The sequence below is a fragment of the Myripristis murdjan genome, chromosome 14, assembly GCF_902150065.1.
Source record: "Myripristis murdjan chromosome 14, fMyrMur1.1, whole genome shotgun sequence".
NCBI lineage: Eukaryota > Metazoa > Chordata > Actinopteri > Holocentriformes > Holocentridae > Myripristis > Myripristis murdjan.
This window is the reverse complement of record NC_043993.1, coordinates 31,538,828-31,559,753: the sequence shown is the minus strand read 5'-3', so window position 1 is coordinate 31,559,753 and position 20,926 is coordinate 31,538,828. Positions and strand designations below refer to the sequence as shown.

The 20,926-nt window shown below is 39.6% G+C and overlaps 1 protein-coding gene across 5 annotated transcripts in view; it reads right to left on the bottom strand.

The window, feature by feature from the left end:
• Window positions 1-20,926, bottom strand: part of gtf2ird1 (GTF2I repeat domain containing 1) — a 47,076-nt gene that overhangs the window by 21,971 nt on the left and 4,179 nt on the right. For 3 of the 5 annotated variants that reach the window (XM_030068418.1, XM_030068416.1, XM_030068417.1), the window contains exons 2-8: window positions 13,027-13,156; window positions 11,813-11,954; window positions 8,912-9,088; window positions 8,149-8,332; window positions 3,925-4,241; window positions 2,764-2,850; window positions 1,271-1,366 (exon numbers count right to left, since the gene is read on the bottom strand). In XM_030068418.1, the coding sequence (XP_029924278.1) occupies window positions 1,271-1,366; window positions 2,764-2,850; window positions 3,925-4,241; window positions 8,149-8,332; window positions 8,912-9,088; window positions 11,813-11,954; window positions 13,027-13,152 (1,129 nt within the window). In that variant the 5' untranslated portion in view covers window positions 13,153-13,156. The remainder of the gene's footprint in view (window positions 1-1,270; window positions 1,367-2,763; window positions 2,851-3,924; window positions 4,242-8,148; window positions 8,333-8,911; window positions 9,089-11,812; window positions 11,955-13,026; window positions 13,157-20,926) is intronic. The other 2 variants (XM_030068419.1, XM_030068420.1) reach the window with 1 other exon arrangement.

Below are 20,926 nucleotides of genomic sequence, written 5' to 3'. Positions count from 1 at the left end.
AAGTCATCACTTTGGGATCTGGTAACTTGTGATGAGCATTACTTCTGAAAATCAATGAAGAAAGGGTAGATTAATTAGTCATAATAAAACAAGTGGAAAAAAATTGTGTGCTGGGATGCTAGATTTCAACTTTTTGTAGGCCAGTGGACTAGTACTGTATGTAGACTTGTCGACATGTTGGACAACTCGAGATTAGAATAAATAAACACAAAAAGCTTTTTGCAGGGCAATGATTAATCAATTACCTACTGCAAAACATTTTATAAGTGCTGAGCACTTGATGTCTGGTCTCATTCTCTGACACTGTGATCACATGCAATTGCAGGTCAGGAAAACTTTGCTTTATCTTGATGAAATGATGCATCCTGACGGTCGAAACAGAGAACCTGAAATGCCATGCTTTTTCGACGTTCTTCTGTTTTCTCTGTCTACAAGATGGGCCCAAAGTGTCCCCGGCACGCACCACTGTATCAGCTTTTAATGCTTTAATCAAGTATATGTTATGTCTTTCATTGTGTTTGATCATGTTGCATCGCCAATGTTAGAGATGGATCATATGATGATGTATTTGTGTGCCCTTAATAATGTGATCACCTTGTTAGGAAACAGGCTGACTTTTTATTCTGCTGCTCTTACTCATGTGATGTCCTGGTTTTCCAACATCAGCTAACGGGACTGTGACCGTGAACACCTATCAACGGTTATAAAAATGTGTTTGTCTGATGCATTTATCTTTTGCAAGGGAAGTCCACATGGACTGAAACGTCTGCACTTTAATTATTATTTTTGCATATCTGGACTTTTTTGCAGTTTTTTAATTTCCAAAATCCCACTGAGTGGATTTTATCCTGAGCTACATAGAAAATTGTACAAATGTTCTATCTGTAGTACAAACTCATATGCTGGCTTTGAAACATCAATGAAATGCGCCTTGGATTGTCACCATGAACGCATCGACACCTATTCAAAGATAACTTTGCACTGCTGTGCTTTCAAGTCTCACAAACTCTGATCTCTGGCTCTCTGGTGAATCTGCCATTCGGAACGGCTGCTCGAATGAAGCATATCCTTGAATGGTCACTTAGCGATTTGTCAGTATCACAGACAAATATACAGTCTTTGGCCAACACAAAGGATGTGACGGATTTACTTGCATGGTCTGCCCAACTTTTAGACAAATACAGAAGCTATGTTATGCCCTTAAAATATTTCACTTAATGAGATTTTTACAGGAACACTGCCAACATCCTCTCAGTGAGTTCAAGCCTACCTGATTTCTCATGTACTATTGAGAAGAGTAGCCTCTTGGAGATGTGGATACCAGGAGGGCTCTGGCCCAGCTCACCAGGTAGTCCTGTTGTCTCATCTAACAAAACAACAAACATACAGCATTAGAAAAATCACCACACCAGAACAAGGTCTTCTACTATTGTCAAATGATACACAAATAACTACATTCAAACGAGACGTATAAACAAACAGCTGAAGTCATCTTTCACTCAGCACTCACACCTCTACAGCAATTCAGAAGCAGTCAACCACCTACATTAGCAGCCCTCGTAATGTACTGAGGCATCCATTCTTTCTCTCTGCTCCCAGTATCAATACCAACAAAGAGGCAAAATTATTTATTGAAAAGTATGACCCTGGGCAAAGAATTAAATCATACTGCCTGGGTGTCGTCTGCAAAATTTGTGTACCTGTGTAAGGTTTGACTTCTAGTCTAGGATTTCAAACACCATTGTGCAAGATTATCTAGTGCCCAGAGCAGCTAATGCTGCTGGTTAACAGATTCCTACAAAACACGGGAATGTGCTATCAAAGTGATGTATCGCTTTGAATGAAATAATGATTGGTATAATGACCTGACTTCAAAGCTCACTGCAGAAGCAGCATACTTCAAAGAAACACTGTCAGTAGACAGCAAAAAAGTACGGGTAAACCAGGCACTTAGTCTGATATTTAGTCTCAAAAGTTTACTTAAAAAAGCGAACAAGTCTGCCAATGAGGTGAGGTAACCTGAATCTGATTCTAATGGTAGTGTTGATATCTTAAATCCAGATAGAATAACACCTATCACAAGAGATCAACCCTTTAAAAATGGTTCTTGTTAATTATAATTAAGAGCACATAAACAAAAGAAAAACTAAAACATGTACATTTTTTTTTTTTTTAATTTATTTCGCTTAGTTTTTCAAGTAGACAAGGTCATTTTAGTTTATACACAATGGGCTTCATCCACAAAACTTCTTAAATTCCTTTAAGGGCCAGAGAAAAAACAATGTGGGATAAATAAAACCTCTCAATTTTGTGCGTGCCCTCAGGTTGAAGATCCATTGATGAATGCCGCTTATTTCTAAATTGGATGTGTGTGTGTCTGCTGATGTTGATTAACGTGAGCAGATGAAGTGGCGACCCGAATAACGGTGTGTTGACTGAGGGGTCATGGGCAAACAGAAAGCACTGATGGAAATATGAACAAACCATAATAAAGAGACCCAAAAAGAAAGAGTTTAAAGTCTGTAATAGAGGAGCTGTTGACGCTGAATGCAAAAAGTGACAGAAAACAAGAACTCCTGGACAGGAGCTGTCTAAGCAGTGCGCTGCATGGTGGAGCGAGTGTGTGCTTGACAATAAATGCAAGGTCACCTTTGTTGGGTCTGAGGGTCAGTCAGGGATGTCATCAGCCATGTGTTTCACCCAGAGACAAACTGGTTGGCACAGAGTCCCTGGTTAGTTCAGTCAGCAGAAAAAGTGACTTACCGATGCACCATGCGTCTCCAGCAGCACCCTGGTTAAGACGCATGCTCACACTGCTCGTCTGCAGCACCACTGAGTCATGGGTCCCTCCTGGCCAGCGGGAAACCACATTTAGGAGGTTCATGTTGGCGTCACAGATTAAGTGCATTTTTATGTAGGGTTTGCAAATTGTTTTGGAGAAGACGTTTTGTGCACTCTATTATTTTGATGGTGCTTGGCAGGTCAGTAATAGCATATGAAAATACTGTTTATGTGAGTCTGTTCCATTGCAGATGTGGAAATTTGAAATATTATGGTGTCATCTTAATGATACTCTCCACCACATTTAGAGGTGTAGAGCTGACACATGGCTGCAATATGCTGGCCTGGGATCATGTTTTTCTCCAGCTCAGCTGTGGCTCCAGCACACTGCAGAGATGCAGGAGAATTGTCTTCAGTGAGCTAAATGCATCATGAGACATTCATGGCTCTTAGAAATCTGCCTGGTCTCTGACGACACACTCTCTCCTCGAGGCTCCAACAGTAAGAGACAGCTGCATTGGCATTGTCTGGTTTGGTTGTGTATTTGTGAGTAACATGTTTCTGATTGAACAGTAGTGTCTATGTGGCTATGAATTTGTAAATATGGTTATCATCAGTGCCCTATTTATCTTTACTAATACACTGACATACATTTTGTTAATGATATGTTACTAAATAAAGTGACTTTACATCAAGAATTAAACTTTGTAAGTTGAAGCCCCTTCAGCCTGCTGTCACGCATGCCTCCCAACAAATGGAGATTTTGCTGGGACCAAAGGACATATTCAGTTACATATACATATATATATATATATATATATATATATATATATATATATATATATATATATATATATATATATTTGAAAATGATTGTGGAAACGTTTGTAGGTACATATTAGGACTAAATGTGATCATACCCATGTTTTGTGAATGAGGCTCAATGTTCTTTAACACCTAATTTTAATCGTAGTTTTAGTTTGCAAAAACCTTGCATCAGCGCCGGAAAGCTACCATCTGAGTAACTATCTAATTTGGTTTCCATGACAAGCTTAGCAACATGGCATTACCCCCCCCACACACACTCCGTCTACAAAGCTCACACACACACACACTACACATCCACGCACACACAGACCTTACCATTGCTAGCACAGTCCTTGACAGGTGTGCCCTTGTCTGCGCCTGCTGTCCAGCTGCCCAGCCTGTCCTTGCCCAGGTTGAGCAGCGACATGGGCTTGAGGTCCAGCTTGCCGTCCGGGTGCGGCTTGGACGACATGGGCATGCCGTACAGGAAGCTAGACAGAACAGAGTTGCTGGAAGAGGCGGGACTTGATGACGTGACTACCTGCGCGGTGATCTTTCCTGGGCCGTGGCTGCTGGGCGTCATAACCGCTGGGGAGGAGTTGTGGTTGACGTCCGTGGTGGACTTGGCCTCTCTTAACGAATCTTCTGCAGGCCTGAAACACGGATTTCGACTCATTAAATTAAGAGGAAAGGATGGACAACAGGTGCATACATACAGAAGAAGACAAAACTACAGTTAGCAGCTCTTTTTGAGAGGATATTCCATTAAGTTATTACATCATTGCTAAAATTTTTTGGAATAAGTAACAGAAGTCAATTAAATGGTGAAAAAAGTACAAAACAGGATCAACTTGACTCAAAGACTGGCTACAGCATGACCATGAAAAAAATGCAGTGCATGTTTGAGAGCTGTAAAACCATCTGGGCAAAGAATGGCTCCTCTCCTGACAGCTCATCCTATTCAAAATTTCAATTACTGCAATGCTGCTAAACCCATGCAGTGCTTCTGGAAGTAATAGCACATATACTGTGTCCAGACTAAGAGGGAGAGCAATAACCCTCCAATTCCCGCTTGTAAAACTGTACCATGAATAAGGCTTTCAGTTCACAGCTACCCTGCCACCTCTTTACTTCTTTTGCCTCTAATCTACTGCTTGTTTTTTTTAGCTTGCACTGTCTCCCTGTCTTTCTTCTTGTCTTGTTGTTTTGTCTTGCAGTGTCCGACTGCACTCTTTCCCTCTAATTGCTTGTTTGTTTAACCCTTCTCCTTGTCAGTTTCCTTGTCTTGTTTCCTAATCATAACCATTATATCAACTTCATACAATTTGGAGTTACATTAATATATAGAGCCAGGACAATATGCTTTTCTCCTGATTCAATACTATCACAATACTTGGGTGCCGCTTCAATATGTATTGCAATTCTTACATACTGCGATTCTACCAGTTTTGCGACTCGATATAACGATTTATTGCAATTTTTGTTTTTTGAATTCACCTCTGGTTTGAGAATGCAAAGTTTTATGAGGCTCTGATTATCCTCGAAGTCACAGTGATGTCAAGTTTCAAATGCTCTCACTACAATGAAATGGCTGCTATGGCGGCTAACATCATCACACATGAAAAATGTGGCTCATTGAATCCACAAGAGTCTCAGCTTTCCAGTCAAACCCAATTCATGCAACTCCAAGACTGTTTAGGCCCCAGTCTGCACAAACACACCATTTTACAACAGGCCAAAAGAACACATGTGGACTGCAGGGTTTGTGGCTCAAACTGCATGGGATTAGCAGAAGGTGGGTGTGTCAAATCAATGGATTCCTTGGGTCTTCTAGTTTCATATGATACCAGCATCTTTCTCTGAATCAATTCAGTGATCAAACCCTAACCAACCTTCATTAATGTCATTAATAATCTGTGTTTACCTGCTATTTTATGTCAAAATGGCTGCTGTGAAAAAGGTTTATATTTTGACAAGTACTGCTGAGCAGTGTGGCGCCTCGCTCGTTTTTCTTACTCCTTACCTTCCTTTGCTTTCTCATTGACTGTTTTCCTATGATCTTAGGAAGTATTGTATTGTAATTTGCCAGCACTGCCCAGGATTACTGTGCTGACTGTGCCCTTGAAAATTCATTAATTACCTTCGTTATCTTGCATCTTGCTGTATTCTTCCCTTTTTCCCTATTATCTTTGAGTTTTTTGTGGTGTTTGTTTCTTGCCTGCTATGAAGGTTCAAGTCACGAGGTGTTGTCCTGATTTGTTTGCTGCAATCTTGTGTGTGTGTGCAAAGCTCTTCCAGACTGTAAACAGTCATCTGGGACTCGAAATAAGCTTGTCAGCAAGGTTATGTTATGTAGTCAGCTGACTCATGACTCAAGGTAAATTAGCGACCAAATTCTTGCAGGCTGCTAAAAATGTGTCATGATGTGATATTGTTTTGATAGTGATATAAAAGTGAAAGTTACTCATTTTCTGCTAGGGGGGGTGACCGAACAGGCTATATCAAGTACGACACTTGGTATGTCCTAGACTTGCTAATAGTCAGATAAGTCGGGAGTTAAATAAAGCAGTAAGTCACAACTCTAAAGCTAAATGCAAATCAGAGTGACTTTCTTTACATTCACTGAACCACAAATCAGGTTGTGTGAAGTGAGGCGAGTCGCATTTTATTAATACGTTATGTGTTGAATGTATTTACCAGACAGTATGCATAAAACTTAATTACATGCTGAGAGAGATAGGAAACGCCCAATTTGTTGTAGGCGAGGGCATGTGACAACGGTTATTAATGGAGACATGCAGCACACATCACAGAGCGCCTTCAAACAACTCTTATCTTTGAAAATGGACCGGGCTGAAATTGAAATAACCTTCAGTCTTTCATGACTTAGGAGAAAAAGCAGATGGATGTTTGGTGGGTTTCTGGCATCCAACAGAAGCTGATCTAATTAAGCTTTAATGAGGCGTTCACATCATATCGGTTTAAAAAAGCCATTGTGCTCAGTCTGGCGGCACATTCTGATGAGCCTGACCAGCTGTAGTTAAATTTATAGACGCAACATTTGCGAACCTTAAATGCGTTGGAAAGTCACAAGATGATCACACCGAAATGATTCCCGCAAACAGCACAGAGAGGATGTAGGTTCATATTCCACCCTGTAAAACTCACAGCTAGACTTTTACGGTATTTCAATAATTCAACTTTCTCCACGGGTCCTTTTGCAGCTGCTGTCAAACTAAGTTGCTCAGGGTTTGCTGCGATTCCTCACTGAAAATGAATAACTGTTCTCCCATAACGTCACAGCACACCTCCAGATTAAATGCAACACAGATCCATGTTATTTTCTGTGGACATGCTGAAAGCCAAGCTGGGCTTTTCACACAAGACAAGTTTTTCAGCAAGTGGACCACAGCAGATATAATCTTTACTTGCCAACATGAAGTTAAAATAGAAAAATGGAAAATGTTTCGCCATGTTTACCACAGTTTTGGATGAAAACAGACGTGTCTTGTTTGAGGAGTTTTCTATGTGTGCAGATACACATGCATGAGCTAAATTGTGTAGACAGTGTATTTGTACAGATACATCTATACACTGTGTATGGTAAATATGTATATGTTCCTGTATAGACTGATACAGAATGTGTCGTGTTTATATAAAAAAAGATAGAAACTGAAGTCTCTTCATGGCCTTTACATTAACATTTAGGAAATTAACATTTAGGACACGTCTGTAAAAGTGCAGCAGTTAATGGGAGCTGACAGGATGGTATAATCCAGCACTGAAAATCTGACACAGAAATACGAGGCTAAAAGCATTCACACAGACATTCATGCAAGTCGACAGGCAGCCATCATGTGATGTGGGAACATTTTCTAACTCTCTTATTCTGCTTCACGTCATTTCATTTATTCTGGGACTAATTTCTGGCTGCTGCATGTGCAGTAAATAACGTGATTCGAAGGGATTTGAAGGATACTGAACTTTAACGTGCATACCGAGGTGTGCAGACGCCGATGTTGACAGCATTTTATTTATTTGATTTTGAAACCTTTGGAAACCTGAGCAAATTCTTTTCATTTGTTTGAAAAACACAGCAAAAAGGAGATATGCCAAAAAAAAAAATTGAAGAAAAGCATAGGAAAACTCTTCATTATTATTCTAATTGCACATATAAAAGAAGAAGAAAATTATCAACAAATATAAATATACAAGAATTAGTAAAAAAAAAAAAAAAAAAAAGAAAGAAAAAAGAAAGACAGAAGAAAGAAAACCATAAAATTAATGAAAATTACAGGGAAAAAAAGAAATTAAGTGAATTTTGTTCTGAGGGTGAAACAAGACCTTTCAAAAATATAATAAAACCGGGACTCAGGCTCCTGGGTTTCAACAGGTTGAATATGATGAATACTCAAACATGCACATCACAGCACCACTATGAACAACATCCAACACCAAGTTAATAAAAAGAAAGACATGAAACAGTTACATTTTAGTCACATACATTTTTATCCTGCACAGTTTTAACAGAGCCACCCTCCGCACGGTTAGCAGACTCACCTCTTGACGGTGAACTGGATGCGATGGCTCTGCTCCAGGATCTTCATCAGCGTCTTGGTGTCGTACTCGGAGGGTTTCTTCAGGCTGACTCCCTCTGGTAAGCCGTGGGCCACCACACAGCTGGGGTCCTTCTGGATCCACTCATAAGGCACAGGGACCAGGCTGCTCTTTCCCACAGCCTCACCTGCGCATCACACAGGGCATGTTAATTACTCTGGGGCGCACACGACTCATGAAAAAAAAAAAAAAAAAAAAAATCACACAACAGCCAGCCCTAAACAGGTTCTGATTCTTTATGGGGACGGGACGGGAAGGAGGGAGGGCATGAAGAGATTATAAATGAGTATAAGTTGATGCAGAAAGAACTGAAATAAGACTATATATTTGTAAAAGAGGGATGTTGTGTCTGTCTGCTGCCCTTTTGGAGAATAATTGTAAAATCTATTTTAAAAAATGGTCATTAAAAAGAAAAAACTGCTTAAATTTTCTGCATAAAAAGCAACAGTATGATCTATTAGTGCAGTGTCTATATGGCTTGTGATACATAGCCATTAAGCACAATCATTTCTACAAAGAAACAAAAACAAATCTAACTACTTTCAACAATAAATTCTAGCGACAGAAGGTGGACAAGTGTTAAAATATTGGTTATAAAATTGGGATATATGTATTGATGATGTGTGGATTTGGGATAATGCATGTAATAATTGATATTAAAGGTCTTTCTGGGGATAAAGAGGGCCTCCATGTGCTGGCTCCTTACTGTAAAGTACAGTGAAGACTTCCTCCACCATCTTCCTCAGGACAAAGATGTTGGACTGGGCCTCTGATGGAGCTCTTGGTTTCCCGTGTTCGCCCTCTTTGCTCAACTTGCTGAGCTCACCTTCCTGGACTTTGGTATGGGCATTCGCTGCGGTCAGAGTCTGCAGACAGGGCACCCCTGAAGCCAAACAATCAAAGTCAGATCTTGCAAATTCCAGCAACATCAAACATAACAAGTGCATTCGCCGATGTCAGATGCTTAAGAGGTCTGAGCGGCCTGAGGTGTGAGGCGCTTTCTGTAAAAGGTAGGTGAGGCAGGATGGGTTGAAAAGAAATCAGGAGGTGGGAGTTTTTCTACTCTTCTAGAGGGTAAGTGCTTGTTTACAAGGGTCAACAGAGAACTGATGATTGAGAGCCTGCTTCACACTAAGCACGAAATATGTCACCGACTGAAAAATGTTGCTATTTGAATTAATGTCTTATCACACAATGTGTCAGAGCTCTACTGAGTGGATAAATGTAAAGCATTTTGTAGAATAGGTCATTAAGTAGGCTACATTAGGCCGTGCAATTCAAACCCTCCTACACTCGATTTTGATTATTTTTTTTCACTGTTGAGAATTTGGTAAGTGCCTCAAATCATTAACTAAGCTCTCTTTATTTTCTTGTGTAAGAAAAGCAAGCCAGAGCTACTCTTCCCTGTAACAGGATCAAAAAGCTGATTTCACCTCTTGCACGCAGCCTCACAAAATTACACTCGGTAATGGAAGGTCAAAATCCCTGAAACTGCGACTATTAGTGGTGAAAGACTATAACCTCTGAGAACAATTTTTCCTTTTACTTCAGTGCTCAAGTTAAAGAGGTGCATCTGACCTCCCACAGGGATTTCTGAAACGAGGCAAAGCCTAGAACATTGCCTACTACTTTGTTTTTAAGAAATGACAGTTCTCTACAATATAAGCACTGGATCGGGAATGGAAGCTGAAATTGTGCAATCATCAGTGAACATCGGGGCTTAGTATTTGACAGAATTGTTGACATCACGGGGTGTGTGGTGTGTCTTCAATATTTAGTCACAACATTTGGCCTGAAGCCAAGACTTCAGACTCCACAGCAGCAAATGAGAGTTTTCAACCCGTGTAGTTTTGGATTGCTATCAAAATGTCCATATGCTCTATTATTTAGTATAATTTTGTTAAAGGTACATTCAGTAATTTGTGTCCTTTACTGACCTCTATCAGCCACCTGAAGGGACTGTGACAGCATAAATACAATTGATCTGATTGTCATGTCAACTTAACTTTTGGATATCGTGCAAATTCACCAAACCAATCAGAATTTCCGATTTGTAATCACTTTATTTTTTTTATTGTTTGATGCACATCCTATCAGTCTAAAATCAAGTAGTTTTCATGCTTTGGCCTGTCCTTTCCGAGGGAAGTGTGTAACTATAAAACAGCCTTTACACCTAAGTCTCATACTTTATACAGACTGATATAGCGCACTAAAGACTGTAATCCTACATTTAAATGTGTTTAGTCTAAAACTTCCAGACTGAAAACTACCCAACATGCTGCATGTAAACCTGGAAAACACACAGATCAAGCCCTCAAAGATGTGTCCTATTCACAGGAACTTCTTTTTTTTTTAAATACAAGCTAACTGCAACGTGTTTGTAATTTATAACAGTGCATAACAACTATAGTGTCGCTTATTAATATCACAGTCTTTTCAATGTCCTGAACATTTAAGGTCATTTTGTAAATAAAATGATGATGCGAAGTGGGCTCTTCTGCAAAAGAATTTCACTGTTATGGGGCAAAATAATTGTCCTTTTTTTCACCCAGAATTGCACAGAGTGGATCACTGGAGTACAGGTCTGCACTGTACCTGTATTTGTGTAAAAGAATGTAGAGTGGCTTGCAAAAGTACTCAAAACCTTCCTGTGATTGATTATGATTGACTCTGTGAAATGAAGAAATGCGGCTCTGCACTTTTTCAAACCAACTTACCTTTTTTAATGCTTTGCCTTGCATGATATTGTACTATAACATTTATGTCTTGTGTTACTCTAGTGTGTATTATTATTAAGTAATTTGTTATATATGTTATACATAAGTTATTAAGTCAGTGTTTGTTTTATGTGTTATCTAAATGAAAAACAACATCAACGCTCATATATAAGTCTTCATTAGGCCAACTGAGTTACACTTCATGTCAGTAGAAGCTACAAAGGAAAATGTCATGTGGACTGAAGTGAGATTTTGAATTAACACACAGAAGCCACTTTATTGAGCGTATATTTCTTGTTGATGCAAACAGCTCATCCCTCCACACACTGTTAATTGTTGTTGTTGCTGTGATATACGCTTTGCTAATCGTACATTTCATCAGGGCAATTACTCACCATTATTTCATTCACTCAAAATAACAGTCCATCTCCAAATGCGGCTGTTAAGGAACAGCAGATCAGCTAACATTAGCGCACTTCACATAGACACCAGTGGACCCTTGATGGATATAAAACATTTTCAAATTGTTTTGGTAAATAAGAGGTGCCGTGACTTGACAGCTTTTAATAATTGTCTCATATGGTAAAAGGGCAAAATGTGTTTGAAGTTGCACTTTGTTGATTAGATCATTTCATGTGGAAATAATGTAATACTGGATGAAACTGCAAGCTGCTGCAAATGCTGGAGGTATTTGGCTGAACTTGCATTTGTGTGATCATAAAACTGCAAAAATCCCAGTGGGACAGCCTGATACAGTAGGACAGCCTCTTCTTTGGCAAGTTTCTATCTAAAGGAATTGCTGTTGTAGCTGTAATTACAGTGAACAATGCCCTTTCAGAAATTAATGAAAGCAAACAGCTTTACCAAGTACACAGGAGAGGGGAACTCACGGCAAAACTTGTAGAAGTCTGTTTGGATTTCCCTCCTGGAGTTCAGAAACACCCGTCCCTTTTCAGTGCCCACGGCGATCACGCTGTCCTCATGCACGGTGACACACGCCACCTCAGCGTTGAGCTTGGACATGGCCATGCACTGCAAAACAGTGAGTCACAATTTACCCAAGTCGCCTACCACAAAGTCTGCAAGGAACAGATGTACAACAGAATGATACTTAAAACTGGAGCAATGCAAAAAAAAAAAAAAAAAAAAAAAAAAAAAGATACAGCACAAAATTGTGTTGATTCTCTAGCTCCTTGTTTTGATGTTAGGCACTGTGTTAAGTAAGTACTTTGTGCTAATAGTGTTTTAATTAACTGGGATGGTGATTTTAGATTAAATTGTTTTGAGTCAGTTTGTCATCTGATTTATCATGTAATGTTGTATTTTTATTAGTCTACCCAGATGACATGTGGTAAGCTGTATTTTAACTTCTATCTTTACATGTACGGTCAGTTCTGTAGAGTACTGCAATGCATCGTGGTACGAATTGTATTATGAGGTCATGATGATATTTTTGCTCAAATTACAGTTTGTATTTTTCCTGTTATCAACATGCAGAAAAATCCGGTAACTTCTGCACTTCCTGTATCACTCCGCGCCAGGGGAGCAGCAGCCATCAGAGACTTGAGTTTGCTAGCATTTGTTTTCTTCATTGAACACATGTTGTAGGACAAATATAACCTTTTTCTGGAGCAATAAGCAATAGCTTGCAAATAATATTGTGGCTATCTTCTTCTTTTCCTCTGCTTCTGTCTATCACACGTTTCATGTACCTTTTAGGAACCTTCCAGCCGCTGTAACTGAGAGCTTTGACCGGCGCACAACAAAATAGTTCTACTGAAATCTTGTTTAATGCCATTTTGGGCTGTAAAAGTTCAAAGTCAAGCTTTGTTTATTTAACAATCTGAGTGGACTGATGATGAGAAAGGGATGGCACTGCTACTGCCTTATGTAACAGCTAGTGGCAAATGAAATAATAATACATTTTCCAAAACCGCACTATCCCTTTAAAGCTTATAATGCTGAATGGACTTAATCATCGTGAAGTCCCCAGAAAATAAGCTCTACAAAGTTATACTGTTTAAAAATCACCTGTTTTCTCTGCCCATCTGAAGCCTCCTAATGAGAAGAATGTAAGGTGTGCAAGGCCTGAGAGGGTACGTACCACCGAGTCGAGGGCGGACACCAGGCTGGTGAGGATCTCCTGTCTGGCCGACACCAGCGGGACTTGAGGTTCAGCCCGGGAATTCGTCCTGATGCCTTCACATGCCAGCTTCCTCATCTGAGCCATGCCTCTGATGGGACCAAAACAATGCAGTTTAGTCAGCCAGTCCCACTGCTGCAAACACAAAGTCACACACCATGTGTGACTCTGCATACATGAATGTATGCATTTAGCAGGGATCTGCATACAAAACTGATGCTTCTGCACAGGCTGTCTGGTTTGACTTTGAGCACATGCTTAAGTCGGCGCTCAGAAATCAGCTTCAATCTGATGTTTACGGCTGGAGGATGACTGGGGCTGAAGAGGGGAGCAGCTTTTTCTCACCTAAGAGGCTTAAAAAGTGTTGGTAATAGCCTTATTTTATATGCTAAAACCCAAATCCGTGTGAAATCAGCTAGCCGACTTATGATATGCCTTTATTGGCCAATTAGAACTAAAATGCACTCAGATTATATTATACAAGTCCTTTATCCTTCATTTGCTCTCCTTGAAAGATGCAAAAAAATCTGGAGTGGCTCTCAAGAAAAGGCAACAGTAAACTTAATTAAGATGATGCCATCTCCTTCCACCACTACGGCAGGCATAATATCATGAACTGGCCTTGTCACATCACAGATTTTCAAAGACGCTTGTCACCAAAAGAAAACTGCCTTAACTGAAAATAAGCACGGTGTAAATAAAAGTAGAGACACAAATAACAGATAGGAGTTGTAAAAAAAAAAAAAAATCGCTAGCCTAAATCCAGGCACTGCGTTCTCATGGCAACTGAAATCCGTCTCCTTGGAAACTAATCTCGGGGCATTTGAACAATGCAGCTCTGGCCTTTAATCTCTCCAGACACTGGGAGCCATTATACTAGCCTCAGGCAAACCCAAACCACTGACTCAATAGCGAGAGCAGAGACAGGTCGAGAGAGGTAGACAGAGTGAGGGAGAGAGAAAGAGAGAGAGAGAGAGAGAGAGAGAGAGAGAGAAGGGGGACGGGGGTGGGGGTGGGGGGGTGGCCTCAGCTGCACCACTTTGAACGTGCCAAGCCTATTGCCTGTCTAAATCTGCCTCCCCTGAGGCCACAGTAAACATTAGCCCCCTCCTAAATTATTATGGTCTCCAAATAGACGGCCTCTTTCCCTCACATATTTAAAGGCAAAAGAAGTGGCGAGGAGAAGAAAGGTTGGGATAAGTGCAGGGCCAGTACAATGTCACATTGCTTGTTTAGCACAACAAAGCTCAAGTGCAAGTGTTACAGTGGTGTTACAGTATTCCTCAAATACTGAAGAGTCCAGTGTGGATTTAAGAACATGAAAAAGTCTCTCGCCAAGCTAAAAAAGCAGACCCTTTCTTTTGATGTTGAGGCACAAATCCTGCCAATCCTCTAGTGTTTCTGCTACAATTGTCTTGGAGGGGTTGCCAATGTCACTTGTGGAGAAAAAAGATATATTTGTACATTTTTTACAATTATCTTTATAATAATAAACTTCATTTAATGTATATTTTTTTTAATGTTGAGAACAGGACTGCATTTATCCAAGAGTTCCAAATTTGCCATGCAGCTGGACTGAGCGAAGCAAACATTCAGCAGGACAAGTACTACGCATATTTTTAAAAAAAAAAATAGCATGTCTTTGGGACAAAATCACAATTAGCGTGCATCTCCGATTTATCTCATGGATAGTTCGACCTGTGCATCCTTGTGCCATAACACACGCACAGCTCTGCATTTTATACACCGCGCAAGGACAGCAAGTTCTGCCTAAGGTCTGTGATTTGATTTCACTTTGTCATCTGTTTTGAATTATAAATTCTTCCCTTTTTTAGATTAGTTTTTGCCATTTTGCTTTATTTGATAGTAACAGTAGAGAGAAACAAGAAAGACAGCGCACAGAGACAAGGGATGAAATTCAGCAAAGGGCTCAGGACCAGACTTAAACCCAGGCCACTGAGACAGGAGCTCAGCCCATACGGTACGTACCGTATCATTTGAGTCACTAAAACGCCCCTTTTTGGAATTTGTCTTATAAGAGTACACAGGATACAAGTGGATTTTGACTCCTCATAGGACAAGGTCACAAAAATGATTCAGGGAGAGTTGTGAACAAGAGGCAAGGTGATGAATACATGTTGAGAAAACGGATGGATTCATGCTTATTGGGGTTCAGTTCTACTGTGTGTCGTTTTGTGAGATGGAGCTGTGATGATCGGCTCTCCTTTTTTATATAAAACAATTTCAAAGCGATGGTTAAAAATCACGCGATGGAGCGTAATAGTGACAATGAAGTACTACTAGGAGAAACAGCTGTGCATCGGCATAAGCTGGTTAAAGTGAACGTGTCAAGGAAGGTGCAAGTTTATGAGCTTTGAGTTAATATTTCTTTTTCTTTCTTACTTACTTTTTTATTTAACACAGGTAACACCTCTTCCCAATGACACAGGTATCTTTAGGCAGTCCACCCCAATCATACAAGTGTGTATGCACCCTTAAAGTGTAACTAAACCCCAAGTCCAAATCTCTGAAGCCTGACCCCTAGTGGTGAAAAGTAGGGTGCCTGGATTTTGACGGCAGGTGATGTCACCACCAATGGAGTAAAACAAGAGATGACAGAGATTTGGGTTTTGCGGTTTAGTTACTCTTTAATAAGAAGTTGGTGTTTGTTACTGATGTCAAACATGAACTGTCATTAGCTTACCACAAAGGGACTCCTGTGGTTGTTATGTATTCAGTCACTCATGCCATATCATAAGCCTACACTGCCATCTGCAAAGATAGCTGCCAAGCCACATTATGTTAATATTAGAAGAAAACACAGCTGAACTTCTGCTCTGTCGTAATAGTAACAAGGGGCATAAACAATGCTACTGACTGGCTCATAAAGGGTACTACAATAAGCTTCAAAAGGGAATAACTACCTGCACTCATCAATAATGTGAAGGCAGAAAAGTTTTTCAATGCATAGGCAACAAAACAACATTGTCCCATGCATGACCCAACAAACGACAGCAATAAGGCATCATCAGTGTCAAAGCAGACACAAAAGAGCTGACAGCTTTACAGCCTCAGGTGAGGAACAAAATATCAGTGACTTCATCAATTATCCTGGATACCAATTGGCATACTTGATTAATGATACTATCAATAATAAATAATTCTCTTTTGAAGTTTTAATCAGGACTGTGCACCCAAAACCTGTTTATCAGGCCTGATGTGAAACTTTGTGCAGATATCTATAATGCCTGTGATACATTTCTGGTGGCCGTTTTGTTTTTTTTTATTTATTTATTTATTTATTTATTTTTAAACTTTTTAAAACCCCCGGAGCTGCAGGTCAGAATAACACAAATTTTGGCAAGAGGATTGCGGAGGCATCTAGTGTCTAAAAGTCAGTGGCCCATCAGTGTTAAATTAAATATCGATACCATTATCTTAGCATAAATGGGGGTTTTAACTTAACTCTGTTAAAGTGAAACAGCTGTCTTATTTACACAGTGTATCGTGTGGATTTCAGATACAAGTCTTGGATTTTTTTTTTTTAAATAAGGGTCAATTCACAAGAAGCTAGATGGTGGAACTTTTTTAAATTTCAAGACATGCATTTCAAATAAACATGATCCATTGTGTAAACAAGACAGCCTTACTGTCTTATTTACACAAGTTGTTGTAACATTTATTTTTTCCACTTTGACAGAGCTAGGCTAACGACTCCCATAGATTTCAAGTCTTTATGCTGAGCACACACAAAATGCTACCCATAGGGACCAAACTACAGCACGTACAGAAGTGAGAGTGGTATCGAACATCTCATCTCTGTCTGGATAATTCAGAAAAAGTGTATTTTGCCCAAAACAACTGGAGTATTCCCTTAAACACTTTAAAAAATGTTAAAGTGACTGCCGAATCACACCAATCAGTTAATCAGTCCACTTGAAATTCTAGTTTGGTTATAAATATGTTTCTATAGTATTGCAATTATAACAATGACTGAAATATCTACGATGCTTTGAAGAGCAGTCGGGGCTCTCAGAGCATTGTCTGTTCACGCTGCAAACAACTATATTTTTATCATCATTTTTCTATTCTCCAGACACCCCAATTTACATGTTACGTTTCTTTCTTGGTGCTATCTTTCTTGGTGTGGGGAAAAAAATCACCAGTCACAGGGACTCTTGATTTTATATTGCACTTTAAAGCTGTAAGTGGTTTGTTTATATTGGTGATGCATGTGAAACTTGGAGAAGAAATGCACTTGTACTGTAATGTGGGATAGGTCACGAAGTACTAAAGTACTATTCGACACAATTTTCTGTATTACAACACATGATAATGACTCTACAATCTATTCTGAGTGACAAACTATAACAGAATTTGTTAAAAAAAAAAAAAAAAAAGTCCAATGATCCAATGCCACTACTTAAAGAGCTGCATATCAGACGGTGCAAAGCATGACATTATCCAGCTGTTAGAGCGTCTGTCATTATGATTTTTGCAATAACAAAACAGGCGGCTGGGGATATGGTGGGCTGGTTTTAGAAGTATGAAATGGTTAGTTCTGATTGCCTGGCTCACATTTAAAGCCTCTGTAATAAAGCCAAATGAGCCACACACCTGTGGCCACCTAGCAGCTCATTTGAACTGCTATGTAACAACTGGTAAGCCCGCGTGACACCGCCGGACTCGCACAGGTAAAATTCTGCCGCAAAGCACAATGTGGTAATGTTGCTGTTTCTTGGGGCTGTGGATAGCACGAGCGAGCAAGCCTCAGTGAGTGAAACATATTGTTTTTCAGTGGCACTAAAGTCTTTCAGAACAAATTTTATGACTCCATGTTGTGCAAAATCTGAATCACAATCTGCTTTTGGAGACGCAAAGCATTACAAATGTGACAGGTGCAACAGCATCAAGAAATGCCATTATCCTTTCTTACTAGTCAAAGCATTAGAATAACACGGCTTAGGAAAGCACACTTTAATCGTTTCAATACTGGCTACTTGTAATTTGAACAAGAGTTAAAGTGGTGAATATGCCACCTCGGCTATAAGAGACAAATATTATTTCATACTCATTTCACTGGATGGTGTTTGGGATAGAGATAGTGCACAAGACTTCATAAAATATCCATTAAAATAACTATCCATTTCCAGCAGTGTGCTAATGGTGTTATTCCATCCTGTGGGTCTTTTAGACGGGGTGTGTGAGAGTTAGATTGCTGTGGATGTCGGTTACATGTTCAGCAATTCTACCTGAAAAGTTGCAGATTGTTTTATATTCATGAACAATCAGCTTAATATGGATCGCTGTTCACAAACCTCCTCTGGAAACAATGCCCTGTTATGGGCATTCTGAATAAAACAGGTATGTTAGGGCTCCGAACAACAAAAAAAAAAATCAAGTTATACATGAAACATGGCAATATTAATCTTTCATTCATTCAAAACATATTCAAGCATGTTAGTATTGTCTTGCGTTGCTGTCTTAAAGTCAGTGTTTTGAAACATCTATCATAAACCCTCTTTAGTCAACTGAAAATTTGAGTTGAGAATTCATTCCTTTCTTTTTAAAGACTGTGTGCACAGTAGTACTGTGCAGTGAGTGACACCCACACACACTAGGGCTGTGCAATTAAGTGAAAATTATACTGAAATCCCATATGAATAAGAAAAATATTAAAATCACAGAAGCTTTTGTGATAAAGGTTAAATGTGACTGTTTACCATTATAAATGATATATTGTGGAGCTACATATGTCAAGGCCTGCAAGTGATACTGTCCAGATTGGTTTTCCTTTCGTTCCAGTTAATATTAAAATGATGATGCAACAATGATCACCCCCAATAAAATTACTATTGTGATTTTATTGGGGGTGATCACTGTGCATAGTGCACACTGGGAATTAGATGTGAATTAGATGAGTTTCTGTCCAAGTAATCGCAATATTATTTTTTTAACCATGTTGTGCACAACCACTGCCTATGGTATTCCTATAATATTTCTATGGTAATTCAATAGTGTAGCTGCTGTTGAAAATGTGCTCTATGTTGCTGTAGGAAAATTTCAAGGGGAAACACTTACCATACATTTAGGTCTATTTAGGCCTGAGCTATTTAATAGTTTACATTTCCATGTCTTAACAAAATTAGTTACAAGAGGTTAATTTAACCAGACTCACCTGTGTGCCGTTTCATTATTCCAACAAAGTCACCTGGTAAGTCAAACTGACTGGCTATTAAAATCTTTATGGCTTGGATTTTAAAGGCTTCAATATGTTTGTATGACTCTGAGTGATTATTATAGATTATAAGTAACATGGTCTACCAACACTGAAACTTGTGCTAATGCACTTTGACTGACAGAATGACTATTGAAAAAAATGATTTGCTGTGTTGAATGGCTGACTCTTTAAAATCAATGACATGTATCATCTGCTTGAGAATACTGGAAATAATGTTTCCAAGGCTGTCTGAACGCTTTCAGGGGGAACTCATAAGATGATATTATTTGTCAATGAGTTATAAAACTGGAGACTGAAGGCAGGGGTAAAATCACCTGCCCGTCAGAACAGACACATGGGTTCACCTCCCAGCAGCGGTGCCTCTGGCTGAGCTGTGAGTCCCTACATGTGTGACTGACTGTTTGAGGAGAGGGGGCCCGCGAGGAGGCAAATCCTTGTTACCGCGCTCGCAACTCCTACTGGTATTTGGGGCGGGTGCTAAGCATGGTGGGGAATGTGGGGGGTGCCATGAACCTCTGCATGTGTTCCCCTCTCCCACCGCACCTCTGTGCTGTCAGGTGAAAGGCTGCGGCTGCTGACTCCACATGTCGGACGCAGCAGGCGGGAGTCTGCACCTCAGCGACAAGTGACTATAGTGCACACTAGGAATTAGATGTGACTATAGAATTGACATGTAAAAAAGAAGAAAAAAAAAAACAAAAAACAAAAAAAAAAACAAAGACAAAACCCAACATCACACCCAACAAAAAACAAAAGCACCAAAAAAAAAACCAACCAAACAAAAAAAAACATACCTGCAGACCATTTGGATGTCATTTGCCCAATGCTTCATTTATATCTGTTTTTCTCAGTAACAGCATGATTGTTTTATCTGTAGCATAAAAGTCAAAGTCAAAACATTCACCATCTCTTTGGTGGAAAAATAAAGCAGCTTTGAAAATTTACATCCATTTTCTGGCATGTTCTGATGCATGGTCAAAAAATGAGCCGTTAATAATAAATATTAATAAAATAATAATAAAAACAGCTGCTAAAGCTTTGAAAACATGGTGTTTTCCTGGGATGGACTGTAAAACATTTTGACTTTGAAAATCACATTCGTCCGGGAAAGAGTGTTGTTATTCTTCTCCGACATGGACTCTCTGACATAACGTCTGCTCTGCTTGACGACGCGAACCTCTCCACTGCCGCCCTTTTTGCTGAAATTATAGGTATCATTCCTATTACATCAGAATGTCGTCATGTTAGTGACTGTGTTCCAGGTACTGGTTAGCAGTGTGTCACTGCAGTTATTCCTAGCAGCACGTGCAAACACAGAATCAGTGTGTTCCCCAAGCGCCAGCTGCCAGACAGAGAGCCAACGACTGACAGGACTCCAAATGGCCACTTCAGTTTTTCTTTAACATAATTTTCGTTTTTACCTGTTTACTGCAGTGTTGCCTCAGTTTTGGGGATTCAAGTTCACAGATCATACTCACATTTTTTTCTGCTTATACTAAATTAATTCAAACACAAGAAATTATTACAGTAGACTAACGTTCAGCAAAATAGACGATGAGCGATTTACTTGAAAAACAAACAAAAAAAGCCTATACTATATAACTGTCCTTGTATTCAGAG